This window comes from Rhinolophus sinicus, linkage group LG12 (genome assembly GCF_036562045.2).
Source record: "Rhinolophus sinicus isolate RSC01 linkage group LG12, ASM3656204v1, whole genome shotgun sequence".
In the NCBI taxonomy this organism is placed as follows: Eukaryota; Metazoa; Chordata; class Mammalia; order Chiroptera; family Rhinolophidae; genus Rhinolophus; species Rhinolophus sinicus.
In genome coordinates, this window is record NC_133761.1 from 1,194,276 (window position 1) to 1,211,489 (window position 17,214).

The 17,214-nt window shown below is 63.0% G+C and overlaps 1 protein-coding gene across 4 annotated transcripts in view; it reads right to left on the reverse strand.

Moving 5' to 3' along the window:
• The window catches only part of ADGRB1 (adhesion G protein-coupled receptor B1), a 74,860-nt gene that overhangs the window by 9,621 nt on the left and 48,025 nt on the right, over window positions 1-17,214 (reverse strand). For all 4 annotated transcript variants that reach the window (XM_074317052.1, XM_074317053.1, XM_074317055.1 and 1 more), the window contains 6 exons: window positions 11,544-11,647; window positions 9,214-9,316; window positions 8,392-8,542; window positions 7,825-7,894; window positions 6,559-6,625; window positions 4,163-4,248 (listed from right to left, as the gene is read on the reverse strand). In XM_074317052.1, coding sequence (XP_074173153.1) covers window positions 4,163-4,248; window positions 6,559-6,625; window positions 7,825-7,894; window positions 8,392-8,542; window positions 9,214-9,316; window positions 11,544-11,647 — 581 coding nt within the window. The remainder of the gene's footprint in view (window positions 1-4,162; window positions 4,249-6,558; window positions 6,626-7,824; window positions 7,895-8,391; window positions 8,543-9,213; window positions 9,317-11,543; window positions 11,648-17,214) is intronic.

The window sequence follows — 17,214 nt, forward strand, 5'->3', positions numbered from 1 at the left end:
TGTCCTCTCCCTGGGGCTGTCCACCCCTCCCCGTCCTCTGTAGAGGCTCTCTCCCCTGACCAGCCTGAGTCCTGCCAAGTCTGAGGGCTTCCAGGGGAGCTGGGGACCCGGGAGGGTGGTCCCGGGTCAGGGAGGGAGCTCTCTGGGACACCAGGTCCCTGGCTGTCCAGGAGGCCACAAGGAGGGTAGGAGGTCCCAGTCAGGGGTCCAGGGCCCGAACTGCAAGATGGCAGGGGAGGGGTGCTTGGCCAGGCCTCTGAGCTCTGGACAGAGAGAGGGCGGGAGGGAGAGAGGAAGATAAGGAGAGAACTAGAATACTCAGGGAGGAGGAAGGAGAAAATCTGTGGGGAGGCAACAGGACAGACGAGGCAGGCAGGGGACCAGGGCAGACAGACAGACAGGAACAGGGTGACATTCGCTTCCTCCTCCTGGTGGGCCCTGCTCTGCCCGGCCCAGGGGAGCGGCTGCTTCTGCCCCACAACCCTCGCCCTCCTTCAGGAGCATCTCGCCCAGACCCCGCCCTGCACCAGCACGGGCTCCCTGTGTGGCCACTCTGGGCCTGCCTCCTGGATCATACAGGGGGACACTCTGCCACCTCAAGGGGCTGCTGCGGGGACAGAAAGGGCATCAGCAGGACGCCTGGCCAGTTCTGGTCACTCTCAGGCCCCTCAGGGCTACTGTGGCCTGAGGACCCAGCCAGGGTGAGCTCTGCCCCCATGGCTGGGTGAATGCCTGCAGGGACTCAGGGGCTGCTGGGGCCAGTGTCATGGTCCCCAGGGGTGGGGGCTGGTGTCCAGACCACTTGCTCGCCTCCTCCCTGTCAGGATGAGCAGATTAAGTAGGGCAGGGGGTCAGGACAGGGAGTGTGGGGCAGGGCCACTAGGAAAAGGCTGGGGACACAGGGCTGGGGGGAGAGGCTGGCCAGGACAAGGACCCCCAAGTCAGGGTGGCTTTGGCCGGGGCAGCAGCTCCCCCCAGATGGCACCCTCTGCTGTGCGGCCCAGGACCTGCAAGGGGCCCGGTCCCAAAGGCCGGGACAGCTCCGTACTCACCTCTGGACCTCTGTGCGGGACTGGGGCAGCTCCCCGCCCCTCCAGCTCCTCCTCGGCCTGTCTCTGGGACCCAGGTCTCCAGCCCCAGGTTCCGCCCCACCAAAGGCCTTCCCCAGCTCAGGGATGGCTCCTTGGCCACCCACCTGGGGGTTCAGGCCGGAGCCAGGACTCACCCTGAGGCCCCCCCTTTTCCCCAGGCACAATATGAGCTCCAGAACTGGACCTCATGGACCCTTCTTCACCTCCCCACCCTAGACAAACTTGGGGTCTCCTCACAGGCCCCCCTCCATGGGTCTTTCCTAAATGGCAGCCCTGCCTGAGGCACAAGACCCAAACCCGTCCAGGGCCCTGGCGCACCCCTGGCTCCGAGGAGGGGCAGGCCAGGTGGGGTGAGCACTGCACACACACGCAGCCTTTCCTTCCTACTCGGGTGCTCTGCCTCCCCCAGGCCTGCTGTGCGCACACCTGCTGGTGTCTGACTGTCTCCTCCTACCTCTGGGCCTGAGTTTCCTCAGCATGGCAGGTGGGGCCCCGTAGCCTCTCTCCTCCCTTCCAAAGCAGACCTTCCCTAGCAGGGACCCATGGATGAGCCCTCACCCCATGTTCTGAGCAGGTGGGGCACAGCGCCCCCTGCCCCGAACTCCGCATCCTGCGGCATCTTCCCTTGGGCCCGAAGCCTGAGTCGCAGCCTGTGGCTCGCAGATGGCCAGGCTTGGGGACCTGGAAACTACCCAGAGTCCCAAAGCCCAGCCTCTGCAGGTCCCGGCATGATCGGGGGGAGAGGAGCCAGGGGGGCAGTCATGCCATCCATCCCCTTTGCAAAGTCAGATGTCCCTAGGTGGGGGCGGGGGGCTCTGAGCATGGACTGGGGTGGACAGGGCCACTGTCTCCAACCAGCTGCGTGACCTCACAGGTCACATCCCCCCCAGGCTCTTGGTACAGGCCCCACATCCCGGGCCAAGGTGCTGCCCTCCACCCCATGGGGACTGGTGTGTGAAACAAACACAGGGCCATGCCTGAATCCAAAGGGCACTGTACCCTGAGGTGTGCCCTGTGTTCTGGCTGGTGTGGACCCGGCACGAAGAAGCATCCTTCTCCCTCAAGTCCCCCTCCACTCCCTGAGGCTTCTGGCTCAACCGGACCAACCTGCCCTGAACGTGTGTCCATAGCCAGGACTGCCCTCTGCACAGGCTCCTGCAACCCTGGGCCCCAGTGCCCAGCTCAGGGAGCGAACACAAGAGGGTCCCAAAAACGTGTGTGTCTGGAGACAAGACGACCCAAGTGCTCTGGAGTCACTGAGCTGCTCCCTCCAGATTCAGCCTCAATCCGGGACCCTGGCCCACACCGGCTGCCCTGCTCACAGCCTGGTGGCACCCGGGGTCAGCCAATCAGGGTGCTGGCCCTGAGTCCGCCCACCTGCTTCCATGGCAGCGACTGCCAGTGACTCTCACACACGGTCACACACACGGACATTCACAGGCACACAGATGTGAACACACTAATAGCCACTCGCACACACACTCACACACACACACATTCAGAGTGCTGGCTCAGGTCCCAGCATGCCCACGGCCACCCTGCCTGTGGGGACACCCTGCCCTCTGGTCTCTGGCACCAAGAGGCCTTGGGGAAGAGCTGAGGGGGCCAGTGGGGAGCAGAGGTGGGGGAGGGCAGGGAACGAGTGGTCAGTGTGAGAGGCCGGGCAGAGGATGCCTACGAGCCCCAGTGTGACAGAAGAGATGACAGAAATGACAGAAAAAGCTTAAAACAAGCAAAATGTGACTCAGAGGAGAGCAGAGCCTGGCAGGCAGGTGGGTGGGCGCTAACATGGTGTTACTGGCCACTTCGGAGGTGGCGTGGGCCACAGAGAGGGCCCCACACATGTGAAGGCACGCCCGAGGGGCGTGGGGATGGGATTTTGAGGGCATAAGGTCCTAGGGGCAGGTGGGGAGCGGTGTCTTTGGGGCCTCTTTCCATCTGACGCACCCAGAGCCTGGGACCAGGAGGACAGGCTGGTACCTGGAGAGTCAGGGCTGCTTCTGACCCAGGCAGGCAGTGCTGGAGCACACGGCTCGAGCCCCACTCCACCAGCCACGCCCCCGTCTAAGGCTCAGTCTGCTCAGCTGTCATATGGGGACATGAGAGAGTCTGCCTCAAGGGTGACGGTAGGATGCAGACAGATGGCGCCCAGCACAGGGTGGGCGCCCCAGCGTGACTCGTGGTGTGTGCAGCCCTGCGGCCTCCTGGCTGTGGTCACTGTCCACAGAGCATGTGTGGGTGGCTGCGCTCCGGGGACGGCTGGGGCAGGTCTGCCAGTGCCCACGTCCCAGGCCACAGACCAGGCTCCCAGCCCCTGTGGGCACTCCACAGTCACACGCCTCCCTCAAGGCCGGTTTCTAACCAACCAGAACCCACCAGTCACCCAAGGAAAAAGTTTCCTGAAGCATTTGTTCACTGAAGCAAGCAGGAGGAAGAAGAAAACAGGGGGAAGGGAGGAGAGAGAGAGAGACAGGGAGACAGACAGGCGAGCAAGACTGGCACGGCGGGGAGGGCAAGAGGGGTGAGGACCCCACACAGACAGAACAGCTGGCACAGGCAGGGGAGGAGGGCTCTGAGGGCCGGGGCACGACAGAGGGGGCCTGTCCAGACCGGCAGTCAGCCACGCCATGACCTGGGGCTCCCGTCCCCTGGCAGGCTGAAGGCACAGTACCCTCCCAAGAACACGCCCCCACGCTGCTGGGCATGGCCAGCCCTCAGGACCACCAGAAGTGCCATGTGCCCTCTGTGGGCTAATGTTTCTTAGGTAGGGGGGCATCCCATGCCATCCACTGCACCTCCCATGTTGAAGGCACCACAGGCCGGGCCGGCCACATGCCCGCTCAGGGAGCAGCTAACGCCGAGGTGGGGAAGGGGCAGGCCTGGCAGGGGCGGGGTCTCTGAAAGCAATCAGTTTCACTGTTTCTGTGGACCTCATAGGGCCCCCACCCTGTCACGGGCCAGATGGACAAACTGCAGCACAGAGCAAAGCAAGGGCTGGCTGTGCGCAGACCTCTGTGCCTCGGTTTCCCCACCTGCACTGGGGCTCAGGGGTGGTGAGCTCTGGGTCCTACCCTGCCCGCTCCTTTAGCTTCTTGTCTGTGATGCCGTCTTTGGACACGAGCTTGTTGAACACCAGGATCCCAATGGCCATGTTTACCTGCCAGGCAAGAGGGGGGCGTGGGGTGCCTGCACGTGCACAGGCCAGGGCTTCATATGGGGCCCAGCTGTGCCTCCCACTCCCCGGTCAGCGACGGGCTCCAGGGAAGAGGCAAAGCCACGGGAGCGAGCTCTGCCAGCCTGGTCCGCGCTCATGCCCCCTTCACCCCACTGTCTCCTCCAGCTGTTAGGTGGGGTCCTCTGTGCCAGATGGCACCCGCCCCCACCCCCACCCCACAGGGCTGGGCATTGAGCCTCCCATGTGACCCTCCCACCTGACGGGCTCCGCCAGGACCGGGAGCCCAGGTGGGCGGGTGGACATCAGGAGGGAGCCAGGCTAACCCAGCTGGGCCTCAGAGGGCGTTGGGCACTGCTCCCACACCCTGCGCCAGGCCCCGGGGTGGGCAGAGCTGGGCAGCCCAGAGGCCGACCCACCCCCCCTGTGCTCAGCGACAGTTTGTGAAACGGGTGCCATCTGTCCAGAGGTCAGAGGGCAGCTGGGGCCGGGATGAGCCTGTCCCTGCCCAGAGTGGGGCTGACCAGGTAAGCATGCTCAGAGCACGAAGGGACCTCCGGTGACCTCCAGCCCAGCTGCCACCCGTTCCCAGGCTCGCCCGTACTCCTCCACCTGGTGTCCCCGCCACAACGGGAAGCGCACTGCCACCAGAGACTGCTGTCCTGGCTGGCTCTGCCTGGGCCACACTGCTTCCGTGCTCTCTGTCCTGGGCAGCCCTTTACAGACCTTAATTCAGGACCAGTCCTGCCACCAGGCGTCTTTCCTGACAGCCCCTGGCCCGTTTCTTAGTGCTAGGACAAGTCTCTCAGGCTGCTGCCCAGCTACCACCTGAGAGAGAAGTGTCACCAGGGCGCCTTCGTCAGCTCCCTCTACAGCCCTGGAGACCCTGGGGTCTCCCCTCTCCTTTGGCCTCCTGCTGGTGGTGGTGGGGGGCCAGCTCACACCCTTGCTCCTCTGAATGCCCTCCCCTTTGCTCCTACCCTGCAGAGGGGCTGCCTGACCCCAGCTGAGCTCCTGTGGCTCGGGGACCCTGGGACTCTGTGGATCCTGGGACCTGGGCCCAGACTCCAGGGAGGCTGACTCCACACATTGTGGCTGCCCGGGCCCTGGGAACACAAAGTTCCCAGGGCATGGGCACCAAATGCTCTTCGGCCAATCTGGGTGGAGGCGAATTTCCCGGCAACCTTCTTTTCTGTCATGGCCAGGGCAGAAGAGGGCAGGATATCAGCCGCTCCACCCTGCCTGCAGCAGGCTCTGTGTTCAGCCTTTCTGTAGCTGCACATCCCCACTTCCAGTGGGGCTCCAGGGCGGGGGTCCCATAGTGGGTCAGGACCAGCCCATCCTCCAGATGCAGTCCAGGAAGGGCCATGGGTGGGACAGGGCTCCTGTCTCCCACTCGTTCTGGGGCGCCTGCCCTTCAATGGCCCTGGCCATTGACTTGCTGCATTGACAAGCCCAGCACGCAGCCTCTCCCTGCCTGTGCCTTCCAGGAATAAAGGGGCTGGGAGCCAGGCTGGGCTGTGGGGAGGGGCCTGGGCCTGCTCACAGATGCTGCTCACCGCCTCCACCAACCCACCCCAGGCTCCCCCAACTCGTCTCCTATGGACTCAGCCTCCCCCTGGATGCCCAGGGCTGCACTTTCCTCAGCCACGTCTAGCCTGTGCCCGAGCTTGGGTGCTCCCACAAGGTGGCATGGCCCTGTTCAGAGAACTCTGTAGCAGCAAGACAGTGTCTGATGCCCTCTCCTGGGGTAGGAAGGAGGGTGAGATGGGCTCCAAGCCAGGTAGGCCCCCAGCCTCTCCTGCTCATCTATAACCCATGGACAATGGCCCTGGTGCCACATGGGGCTGTCCCTCGTCCCTCACCAAAAGGGCATTCAGAGGAGCAAGGGTGTGAGGAAAAAAAATCAGAGGGTCAGGTAAGGGGAGGTGCTTCCTTCCTCCAGGGGGTGACGGCTGGAGGCCCACCCAGCCTCTGGCTCTGACAGCCCACTGCCCAGGCCTAGCCCACACTCCCTGCTGCCCCAGTCTTCCATCTGTCCACCTGTCCCCACTCACCCACTCTCTTGGCAAATGCACACAGATCTGGCAGGTACACAGCCAGTGCCCAAGAATCAGGCAAGCTGTGCTCACAGAAACAAGAGGTGGCTACCTCAGCCCAGCCTCTGCACCTCCGCAGGTCGAGGGCAAGTCAGGGGACTGAGGGTGCCGCCCATGCCCTGGTGGCCGGGGAGACCTGATGGGGCAGTAGGTGCAGCCCAAGCCCCGGCCCAGGACCACTGGGTGGGGTCCATACCAGCACGACGGCCGCGGCTGGTCCCACGAAGGCATATAGCAGTCCCCCCTCCAGGGAGAGCCAGCAGCTGGGGACGGAGAGCGGTAGGTTAGCGGCCAGGCAGGGGAGACGCTGAGAAGGGCGGGAGGAACCCAGCAGGTGCACAGTGCCTCCGGCATGCCGGACCTGCATGCTCATCCTTAGCTTCAGAGCCCTCAGGGGCTCCAGGTGGCACTGTCACCCCCAATTACAGATGGAGGAGCAGGTCCAGAGTAGGGGAGCCCCTACACAGAACCGCATAGCAGAGGGCCAGGTGCCCTGCCAGCCCCCTCCCCGACTGTCCCCTACCCAGGCCTGCCTGTCCCGTCCTCCTAGACACTTACTCCCCCATCTCACACACAGACCCTTCTTCCTGACATGATACCCAAACACGGCGCAGGGTCCCCAGCCTGGCCCTTCCTCACCCCAAACTTCCCGGAATCTCCTGGGCACCACCCACAGTGGCCCACAGGAGCCTTGAGCTCAGGGAGGACTCTGCACACTTCACGTGCTGTTCCTTCTGTCCCGAGTGTTCCACTCCGTGCTGCCTAACGAACTTCTTTCCATGCTTCAGAACCCTTCAATGACCCCTGATCCACCCGTGAGCCTCCCAGCACTCACCCCACTGGGGCTTCCAGTAACTGGGTTCCTCATTTGTGTCCACTGCCTCCCACTGCCCAGGGCGTGGCCACGTCCTGTCCCCTCGGGGCTCCACAGTGAGCCAAGCCTGAGCAGCCAGGACCAGCCCCTCCTCCTGCCTCTCCCACCTGCCCCCTTCTTCCGCATCCCTGTACCCACGGCCCTGCAGGCCTTGTTTCCCCCCCGCAGCGTGGGAGGTCACACTACGGCTAGGAGAGCCCCAAGCTTCCTGGCTTGGCATTCAAGGCCCATGGCCCTGGCCCACTGATGCTTCAGGACCTCAGTGACTTCATCTGGGAAAGAGGCTCTCCCCTGCACTGCCCACCTCAGGGTTTCCCCACAGTCCCATTGGTGCAGGGGTGGACACCCTAACAGATGGGGAAACTGGGGCTCTGAGAGGTTAACTGGTCTGTCCAAGGACAAGCTGGGAGGCTCCCCAAGACCACCTCTCTTGGTTCCGCTGCCTACTGCGGGGAAGAGCTGGCTGCGGGGAGGGGCCTGGTGTCCAGCTCCTCTCCCAGCTTTGGCTTTCTCTTCTGTGAGATGGGGGCCCAGCCAGCCCTCACCTCCCAGGGCCTCCCCCATTCCCCCCACCCGGCCCCAACTCACTAGTTCATGGTGCTGTACCCTTTGGCCTTGGTAAATCCCACGGAAATGGCCACGACCAGTGCAGGGAGCCCTAGGGAAGGACCACAAGGAGGGGGAGTTGGTCCCCCACCGTCCAAGACCCTGCCCACCCCCCGCCTCCCTCCAGCCACGCGGGAGGGGGGCAGGGTTGCCAGGGATGTGACTTTGAAGCCCCCGAACAGAGGGTGACATTGAGCATGTGAGAAGGGACAGGAGGTGGACAGGCATGATGACCCACAGAACTAGGGGCAGGGCTGCCAGGTTAGCAAGGAAAACACAGGACATCCAGTCACCTTTGAATTTCAGATAAAGAATGAAACATTTTTTGGTGTAAGTATATCCCAAACGTTGACTAGGATGTACTTACACGGAAAAGTTATTCACTACCTGAAATTCAAACTGAAGTTGGCATTAGTAATCTATCTGGCAATCCAGTGGAAGGGCAGACACCAGGGACGGAGCGGGGGGGAGAGGGGAGGGGACGCAAGGGGCAGGGACGAGCAGCTGGGCCTGGACAGCGCCCAGAGGCCAGGGTGGGCGGCCACTCACCCCAGCCCAGGCAGAGGAAGCGCTTTCGGATGAGGCGGTTCCGGAGGTGGCCTGTCACGGCCATGTAGGACTGCCAGGCCTCGGTGAGCACCCAGCAGAAGGAGGACAGGAAGAAGAAATGCAGGAAGGCGGCCACCAACGTGCACACCACCTGGGTGGGCAGGTGGGCGGGTGGGGAAGCTGGGCAGGCTCCCGCTCCTCGGGCCCCGCGACTGCCCAGGTGAGAGGCCCAGTAACCATGGCAATGAGCAGGACAAATCCCCAGGCAGGAAACAACCCAAGGTGGGCTATGAAACACCTCAGCCCCCGGTGGGTGCTTGCGGGACCCTGCCCACGAACTGCCAGGCACAGACACACCTCCTCACCACCCCTTCATACGTGCACCAAATGCTGGCCAGGAGCCCACTCAAGAGCCCCAGTGCAAGCCCACCTGTTTGGTAGGTGGTGACCCCGAGGCCCAGGGAGGGCAGGTCATCTGCAGGGCCATGTGGCAAGGCCCAGACAAGGTCAGACAGAGCCTGGTGCCCAACCGTGGGCTGGGGACAAGGCCTTCAGCTGGCTCATCCCAAACTGCCAGTCCAGCTGGAGACCAGACACCCAGTCCCCCTTCCCACCCTGCCATCCTGGCAAGGGGACAGCTTCCCTCGGGCCGGAGCCACATGGTTGCCGTGGCCAGAGGAGGAGCCAAGAACTCCAGGCAGTCTGGTCTCCTCCTCCCTAAGCTTCCTGGGGACCCAGGGTCCAGGTCTCTGCCGGGGTCATCACCGTCACCACCACCACCAACCCCACCCGGGGACACTGGGATGTGTGTGAGGCACCTACCTTGTTGCGGGTTTGGGTCTGCCCGATGAGGATGAGGGCGTTGGAGGAGATGATGGACAAGCAGAAGTTAATGAGGATGACGGACCGCTCTGAGCGGATGTACCTGTGGGAGAGGGTGGGAGGCCCGTGGTCAGTGCCCAAGAGGGCCTCACTTCACAAGAACTGGGCTGCTGTGGCCGCACCAAACCAGGGCGCCACTTTCTCCCCACAAACACTGCTGCCACCATCATCACCATTCCCACCACCACCCCCACCACCCCCACCACCACCATCGCCATCACCACCACCATCACCACATCCACCACAACCATCACCACCATCACTGTCACCACCACCATCGCCATCACCGTCACCACCACCGCCATCTCCACTTCCACTCCACTGCATACCAAATTCCAACAGTCAGGTGCCAGGGAGAGCCCTGTGGAGTCACTGAGCACAGCTGCCCCCTCCTGCTGGGGATGACTCATCCTTAAAAATGCTTCTCCTTGTCATGTAAGATCCTCTCCCTGTCACTCCTCCCCCCAGACACAGCTCATTCTTGGGGTCTCACTGTCTGCCTGCTCCTAGCTTTCACCCCAGCAGCACCCGTCTCCCAAGGCCCACCCTCCAGGTCTGATCCTGACTTTGAGGCAAGAATGTGGAGTGGTCCTGAGTGGGGGCTGCAGAGCCTGTGGCTGTGTAACCCTGGGCAACTGACCCAACCCTTGTGTCTGTTTTTCCCTCTCTGAGATGGATTGGGGGTAACAGCCTGCTGCTCAGGGCTGGCCGAAATTCAAGAGCTCGGACACAAAGTGTCAGCCACTATCCCTCTGCTCCCGTTTCCCAACACAGCACCCCAGAGGCCTGTGGGGGCTGAGATCCAGGCAGGTGGCCTGAGGGTCCAAGAAAGAACCTGGGGCCTGATGTGGCCTGTGATGGGGGTGGGTCATGTCCCCTCTAGGTCTCCACTTCCTGACGGGGACCATTGGAGTGGGGTCCTGACTGCAGCTCACAAGGGCAGTGATGGCCAGCAGAGCGCAGGAAGGAGGCACTTTGCAAACCGTGGACAAGAATGTCAGAGCCGCAGCATGGCAGAGCTGAGAGGGCTGCCCCGTGCCCCTTCCCCAGAGGTCTGGGGAAACTGAGGCCTCAAAAAAAGGGCTAAGCCCAGGGCCAAACTTGTTCCCTGAGGGTCGGGGGGCATGTGGGCCCAGTGGGAGGGGCCCTGGATGCTGACCCTCTTGCACCTCCACCCTAGGGCAGGACAGAGGCCCGCTGCTCATGGGCACCCAGTCACCAGGAAAGCGCAGGTGGCCCCTCCCACTGGCCACACTGACCTCTCCTTGCTGGCCTCAGGGTGTGGTGTCAGTTCAATTATTGGCTGATGTTGCACTGCCCACGGAGTCAGACACACTGGGAGTCCTGGCCGGGCCCGCCGGGCAGCTGCTGGGTAGGCGGCTGACCTTGACTTCACCCTCCCTGTCCCAAACCTCTGCTCAGTGGGGCTCAAAGTGGGGCACTGTGGGCAGGGAGACAGCCCGTGCCTGCATTCACACGCTCTCACACACATCTGTGGGCGCCTGGGCCTAGCTCAGACCCGCACCTGCGCACATAGGTCCCTCACCCAAGGCTGGTGACCAGCTCAGACAGGAGTCCTCATGGCATGCCTCGCCCCTGCACTGCCCTACACCCCACAGGCCAAAACCAGACAGACAGCACTCAGGGCCTGGGGGCAGTGAGTGCGAGGCAGGGGAGCGAGTGAAGGTTCCCAACCTGCAACCTGACCTTGGGCTCCGGGAAGGCCATGGCCTTGCATGTCCAGGTGACAGTACAGACAGAGATGTCAGGTCTTGGGGGCCCCAGTGCTCAAGGGCAGGGTGCTGAGCTGGGGAGCAGGCTTGGCTGGCATCTGCCAGGGAAAGCGTTTAGAGGGCAGGAGGAAGTATGGTCCCAGTGTGAGGAAGGAGCAGCAGGTATGTGCCCGTGTCCCCCCGCCCCCTGCAATGCACCCCCATCACTGTCCCTGGAGCAGCCGTCAGTCAGGAACCTGGAACAGGCAGCAGGCAGTAGGGGTGTGTGTGGGGGGTGGAGGGGTGAGGGGTGGCAGAGGGAGAGGTGGGAGAGCTGTGATCCATCCATGGGATCCATCAGTGATGGATGGGCAGGGGAGGGTGGGGACTCAGGTGACAGGTGCTGCTGGCTGGGAAGGAGAGAAGGAAGGGGACTCTGGGCCACCCCCCCCATGGCACCCTCAGAGGAGGAGGAGTGAGACAGGACCCTGCTGTCTCCTTCCTGGGAAGCACCGGCCGCCCCGGACCAGCGCCCGCCCGCCGCTCCAGGACACCCACCTCCACACGGAGACGTAGATGATGATGAGCATGAGCAAGGTCAGGGACGACACGCCGCAGCCCACGATGAGCGTCACCGACGGCACGGCCACCTTCTCCATGTTCTGGCGAGTCCAGGGGAGAGAACAGAGTGAGGCGGGCAGGGGCTGGGCAGACGTGCAGACGAGACCCCGGGCAGGGGCAGGGCCTCTGCCCTCTGCCCCTCTGGGCCCAGCCCCCTCAAGCTCTTCTCCAAGCAGCAGTCAAAGAATTTTATAAAATGCCACCCGAGGTCCCCTCCCTTCCAGCCCTGCCCCCCAGCCTCCGCGTCCTAAGCAGTGTCCAAATGCCCTCCTGGCTTTGTGAAGGCCCCTGGGCCTGGCCTGCCTTCTTGCTCCCACCTCACGGCCTGTGCAGCAGCACCCATTCCCTCTGCCTGGGACACCTTCCCAGCTGTTATACAGCTAGTGCCTCTGGCCCCTGCTTACGACCCATGTGCTCATCCTGTGTGACTGCATGACCCACAGGCCACGTCGGGGGCCACGCTGTACTAGTGCCCTGGGCCTGCAGGAGGGCACATGGCAGGAGAACAGCATGTCCTGGTTGATGAAGATCGGGGCCCAGCTGCACCCAGAACCCAGACAAGTTGGGACTGCAGACTAGCTCTGTGGCTCCTCCCCAGCCTGCTGCAGCCTGGCTCCAGGAAAGAGGAGTCGGGGAGATGGTGGGGAAAGCATGGCCGGAGGAGGAGGGGCTTCTTACAGTTCCCCACCAGGAAGCTGACACCTTCCTGCTCCTGGGGTCATGGCCAAGGAGCAAGACAAATGTCTGTGTTTCCACACGGGGGAACCGGCAGGCCCCAGGGAAAGGGGCTCAGGACCACGGCCAGCACCCCGGCTCTGGGCCTGGCTGGCCCTGAACTTGTGTGTGGGAGGAAACCTTAGAGCCCCACCCTCGGGGCGCTATTGGCTGTCCTAGTTGCCACCCCCAGGCAGGGAGGACGAGGGTGCAGGAGGGAGGACTGAGTCCCCGAGGCACCCAGCATCAGCCTGTCCTCCCGCCTGCCAGCACACAAGTGTCGCCTCCACCACTACCCATGGCACCTTTGGTCTCTTGCCCCCATAAGGCTTGGCCGTCTGCTGGCCTCTCATCGGCTCCCAGCCTGTTGGGAAGCCTCGGGCCCTGGCCACACCATACCGGGCATGGGTGTGACCTCTGAGCTCCTGCCAGCGCCAGTGTGGAGGGGGACCAGAGGCCCTGCTGTGATTCCCCACTTGCTTCTTCCCTTCAGGACTGTTCCATGTCCTCTCCCGCTGCTCCCTCTCCTCTCCCAGGTCAAAGTGAGGCATGAGGCGGCCCAGCTGGGGCGCCAGCTCCAGTGCTGCAGGCGTGCATGCCTGGCACACACACGCCACGCCATGCCCCCCGCCCTGGCGCCCCGCCGGGCCTTGTGCTTGCTGGTACATGTGCTCTCACTGTCGCAGGAATGCCACTTCTGACCCATGAGGCTCAGCTGGGAAGCCTCCTCCTAGCAGACCCTGATTACCCCAGGTGAGCCGGTGGCCTTGCCCACGGCAGTTGTTCCAGACTGCACTCTGTGAGTGAGGAGGGGAAAGTGCCACTGTCCCCACAGAGCTCAGACCCCAAGGCAGGGGCCCAGAGGGATCAAAGTCCCATCACCACATCACTGACCCATGGAGACCCTGAGGACCAGGGCAGGGAGGAGGCTAGAGGGACAGGTGGGGGGCAGGGTGACCCCAGCAAACGTTTCTAGGACACTGGGCTGGCCCACAACCAGCCACACGGGTCACGGGTAGCCGAGTAAGTGGCTCACGCCGGCTCCATGGCTGGCTCCGGCCCGAGCTCCAAGGCCATCTGCTTCCACCTGCCCTCATTAGGCCTGGCAGTCACACACCCATCAGCAATCCCACCTGCCCACCCAGCCCTCCTCTCTGTCACTCCTGACACTTCTGGTCTGGCAGGTTCTGGACCATGTGGAGAGGAGACAGGTCACAGAATAGGTGGGCAGGGCTATCAGCAAACTCCAGGCCTTGTTGGGAGGGCTGGACTGGAGTCCTCCGGGGCGAGAGACTGACCCAACTGACACAGAGCAGGCAGACGCAGGCGACCTCCTGCAGGAGACCAGCTCCCTTGCCAAGCTCAGTGCTGCTCCCGGGCCTTTGCACATGCTGCTCTCTCTGCCCAGCGCTCTTCCCCTGACCTTCACACGGCTGCTGCTTCTCTCAGCTGAGATGTCACCACCTCACAGGGGCCCTCCCTTGTGTCTCTGCCCCAGCACCTTGTACTGAGCCCCTCTAGGGTATCGTCCCCGGCCACCCAGGGCTTTTGTTTTTGTTTACATAGTTATGTCAGTTCTACCATGCCAACTCCCTACTTCCAGTCTTCTCCCAAAGAGTCTACGTACTTATGCACCCTGAACACTGATTTCCTTCCTATAGCACCACCTTTGTCCTGGTATTGCTCCAACACCAACCATGGCTCACAGCTACCCACAGAAATAAGCCCTGACTACAGCATAGGCTGAGCCCTGACCCTGGTCACAGGCTGAGCCCTGACCCTGCTCACAGGCTGAGCCCTGATCCCGGTCACAGGTTGAGCCCTGACCCTGGTCACAGGCTGAGCCCTGACCCTGGTCACAGGCTGAGTCCCAATCCTGGTCACTCGCTGAGCCCCAACCATGGTCAGACTAGTAACAGTTTCAGGCACTTCACAGAAACAACACTAACAACACCTGTGCATACAGACTGTTTACTCCATGCCAGGCTGTGTCCTGTGCTGTGAATAGCTCACCTCGTTCAATCCCCACCACAGCTCTGAGGCAGGTGGCACCGTCCCCCTCGCAGGTGTGACTCAGAGCACGCCAGCAGGGGCACAGCCATGATCTGACGCTCTGGCGCCTCCGTCTTGCCTCTTCACTGCACGCCCCCGCCTGAGATCTAGCGCAGCCCGCTCTGCTCCGGGGGTGTGACCGCAGCATCCCATCATTACCACCATCTCTGGGGCCCTTGTTCTGGACCCCCGTCCCTCGAAGCCACTCCAGACCCTAGGATGCCTGTAGCCTCCGCCTGCTCAGACCTAAATTCTCACACCCAATGCACCGTGCAACCCCTGCAGCAGACGCAGACACCACCCCGTCCTTCCCCACGCCCAGCCCAGCTCACCTCTGCCACCACCCCACTTGCCACTGGGCTACTCTGCCCTCACTCCTGCCGGGGTCCCTTCAGGTCCCCCCAATCCCATCACCATCCTCCCTCACCTCCCAGCCACCTAGCTTCCCACTGCCCTTGGGGTACAGGTCAAGCTCTTCTGTACCCGGGCCTGCCCCCTGAGCCCCACCCCCTCTCCTATTTGCTTCTGGCCCTTTGTCACTCCTCCCCACTAAGCGTGGCTGGTGAACTCCTGCTCACCCTCAGGGCCCCACTCCAAATCTCCTCCTCGTGCACATCTCCCAAATAACCCCCCAGGAGGGAAGGGTGCCCTGGGAGCATAGCACCTGCCTGTCCCCAGCCGAGGCTGCCCCAGGCCTGTCTGAAGACACGTCTGCTTCTCCCATCAGACCCCGGGGCCCTAGAGGGCAGGCCTGAAGTCCAGCACAGGCTTCAGCCCCAGGCACTCAGAGGGGTCACTAGTACAGTGGGCTGCGTGACAGCCGTCTCATCTTTGCCCAGCATCTGTGGGGTCACCTGTCACTGGGGCCAGAGGAAGGCAATGATGGGCCGCATGGCAGGTGGCCTGCCCACCCTGGGTCCTTCCGCACTCTCGCTCTGAGCTCACACCCACGCCCTTGAAGGGGTCACAGAATCTGGGAGAGCTGACTACTACGCCATCTTACAGAGGAGGAAACTGAGGCTCAGAGCAGCCAGGCAGTCTGCTCTCAGTCCCATGGCAGGGGTGGCTCTGAGGGCGCTGGAAGCTCCTATACCCCAGGCCTCAGCTGCGTCTTCTGGAATATGGGGACGGGGTGCCGGACCCACTGCCCATGTCCCCTGTTCGTATACGCCGACATGGCAGGTCATGTTGATGCCACAAGCCCCCCTGACTCTCCTGCCACACAGCGCCTCACACCCTTCACTGAGCAAAGCCCTGCATTCTTTCTGTCCCTCCCCTGTGCAGTGCGGCCTTGCTGCTCGGCCTTGCAGGCACCTGGCACAGGTCGGCTTTTCCTAGAAAGCCCCCCTTGGCATCAAGTCCCTTCACTCGTGGAGTTTCACCAGCACAGCCTTCCCCCCCCACACACTCCCATGCACTGCCTCTCACCCAGCACGCTCTCCACGCCAGGCCTGCATGAGCTCGGCCCCTGCCCGGGAGAAAGGTGTTGCCTGCTGGATGCTCGGGCCCTGCTCCAGGAGTGCCCTGCTGCCCCCACCAGCTGCTTTATTCCTCACTGCTACCCAGAGCAGCACAGGACCATTTACACTGCACAGGGGAAGAAACTGAGGCACAGAGGGACTGAGGCCAGCCCAGGGTCACCGTGTGTAAGGGACATGGGGAAAAGGGAGCTGGGGCACGCACCCCACTGCAGAGGCCGTCCCTGCCCTGGTCCTCCTCACACCCAGGGACCTGCGGGGGGCCCTGCCTGGCTTGCTCGGGCCTCTGGGTGGAACCAGGAAGCCCCCGCCCCATTGGCTGTGCCCCTGTACAGTGGAGCCTGCTGCTTTAGTGCCAATGACCATCTACGCAAAAAGCCGCCTCTTTCAGGGAGCCCCCAGGATGGCCCTGCCCCCAGAACCAGCAAGATCAGCAGGGACAGCCTGTCACCGAGACAGCCTGATGGGGGAGGGCACACTGGACCAGGGCCAAGACCACAGATCCCTGTCCATCCAGATTCCCCTTAAGGCCTTGGGTAAAGCCCCCTACTCAAGCCTCAGTTTCCCTGCCTGTCAACAGAGAGGTTTAGTGTCAATTAGCTCTAAAGTCCTGTCCAGCTCTGACCCTGCAGGGGACCCCAGCTGACAATATCGCCTCCCTACCCATATCCCAAAGGAGAAGAGGGTGGGCAGAACGTTCTCAGAGAGGCCTGGAGCCATCTTTCACATTGAACCTGGGGTTCCGTGACAGGAGAGCTGTACCACTCCAGCCAGCACCCCAAGCACCCAGGAAAGCCATGTCCCTCTCCCCAGTCTGTCCTCCGTGTCTGCTGCCCACACCAGGCCTGGGCAGAGGGGCTTAGTGAGCAAAGACCCCAGCTCTTCCATCCTGGAGGAGACCAGTGATTGGGGCCTGGGCCTTCTTGACCGGTGAGTGCAGCCTGGATGGGCAAGAGAGCCCACCAGCCCCAGTGGGCCTGGCTCAGCACCCAGGGCTCCAGCCAGCCAGCTGGCCCCACATGCCGTTGCCATAGAAACTGGCAGCCCCCACAAGAATCAGGGAACAAAAAAGGAGGCCCCTGAGATATGGGGCCTTCCTGGGGAGCCTGTGGACCTGGGCCAGACTCAGCACCCAGGCCCCTCCAAGTCTCCGACCTGGGACACAGCCGCCTCCACAGGCCGGGGTCCACAGGGGGGGTGGGAAAGGGCTCAGAAAGAGGTAGCAGCTTATGGCCCCTTCTCCCGGACAGGCCAGAACCCTGCCACCCGCTGACAGGGACCCCAAGCAAATGAAAGGGTCTGCCAGGCTCTGCCAGGCACTGCCCTCCCCCAGCCGGGAGAGCCTGGGGCCCAGCCTGCCTGGC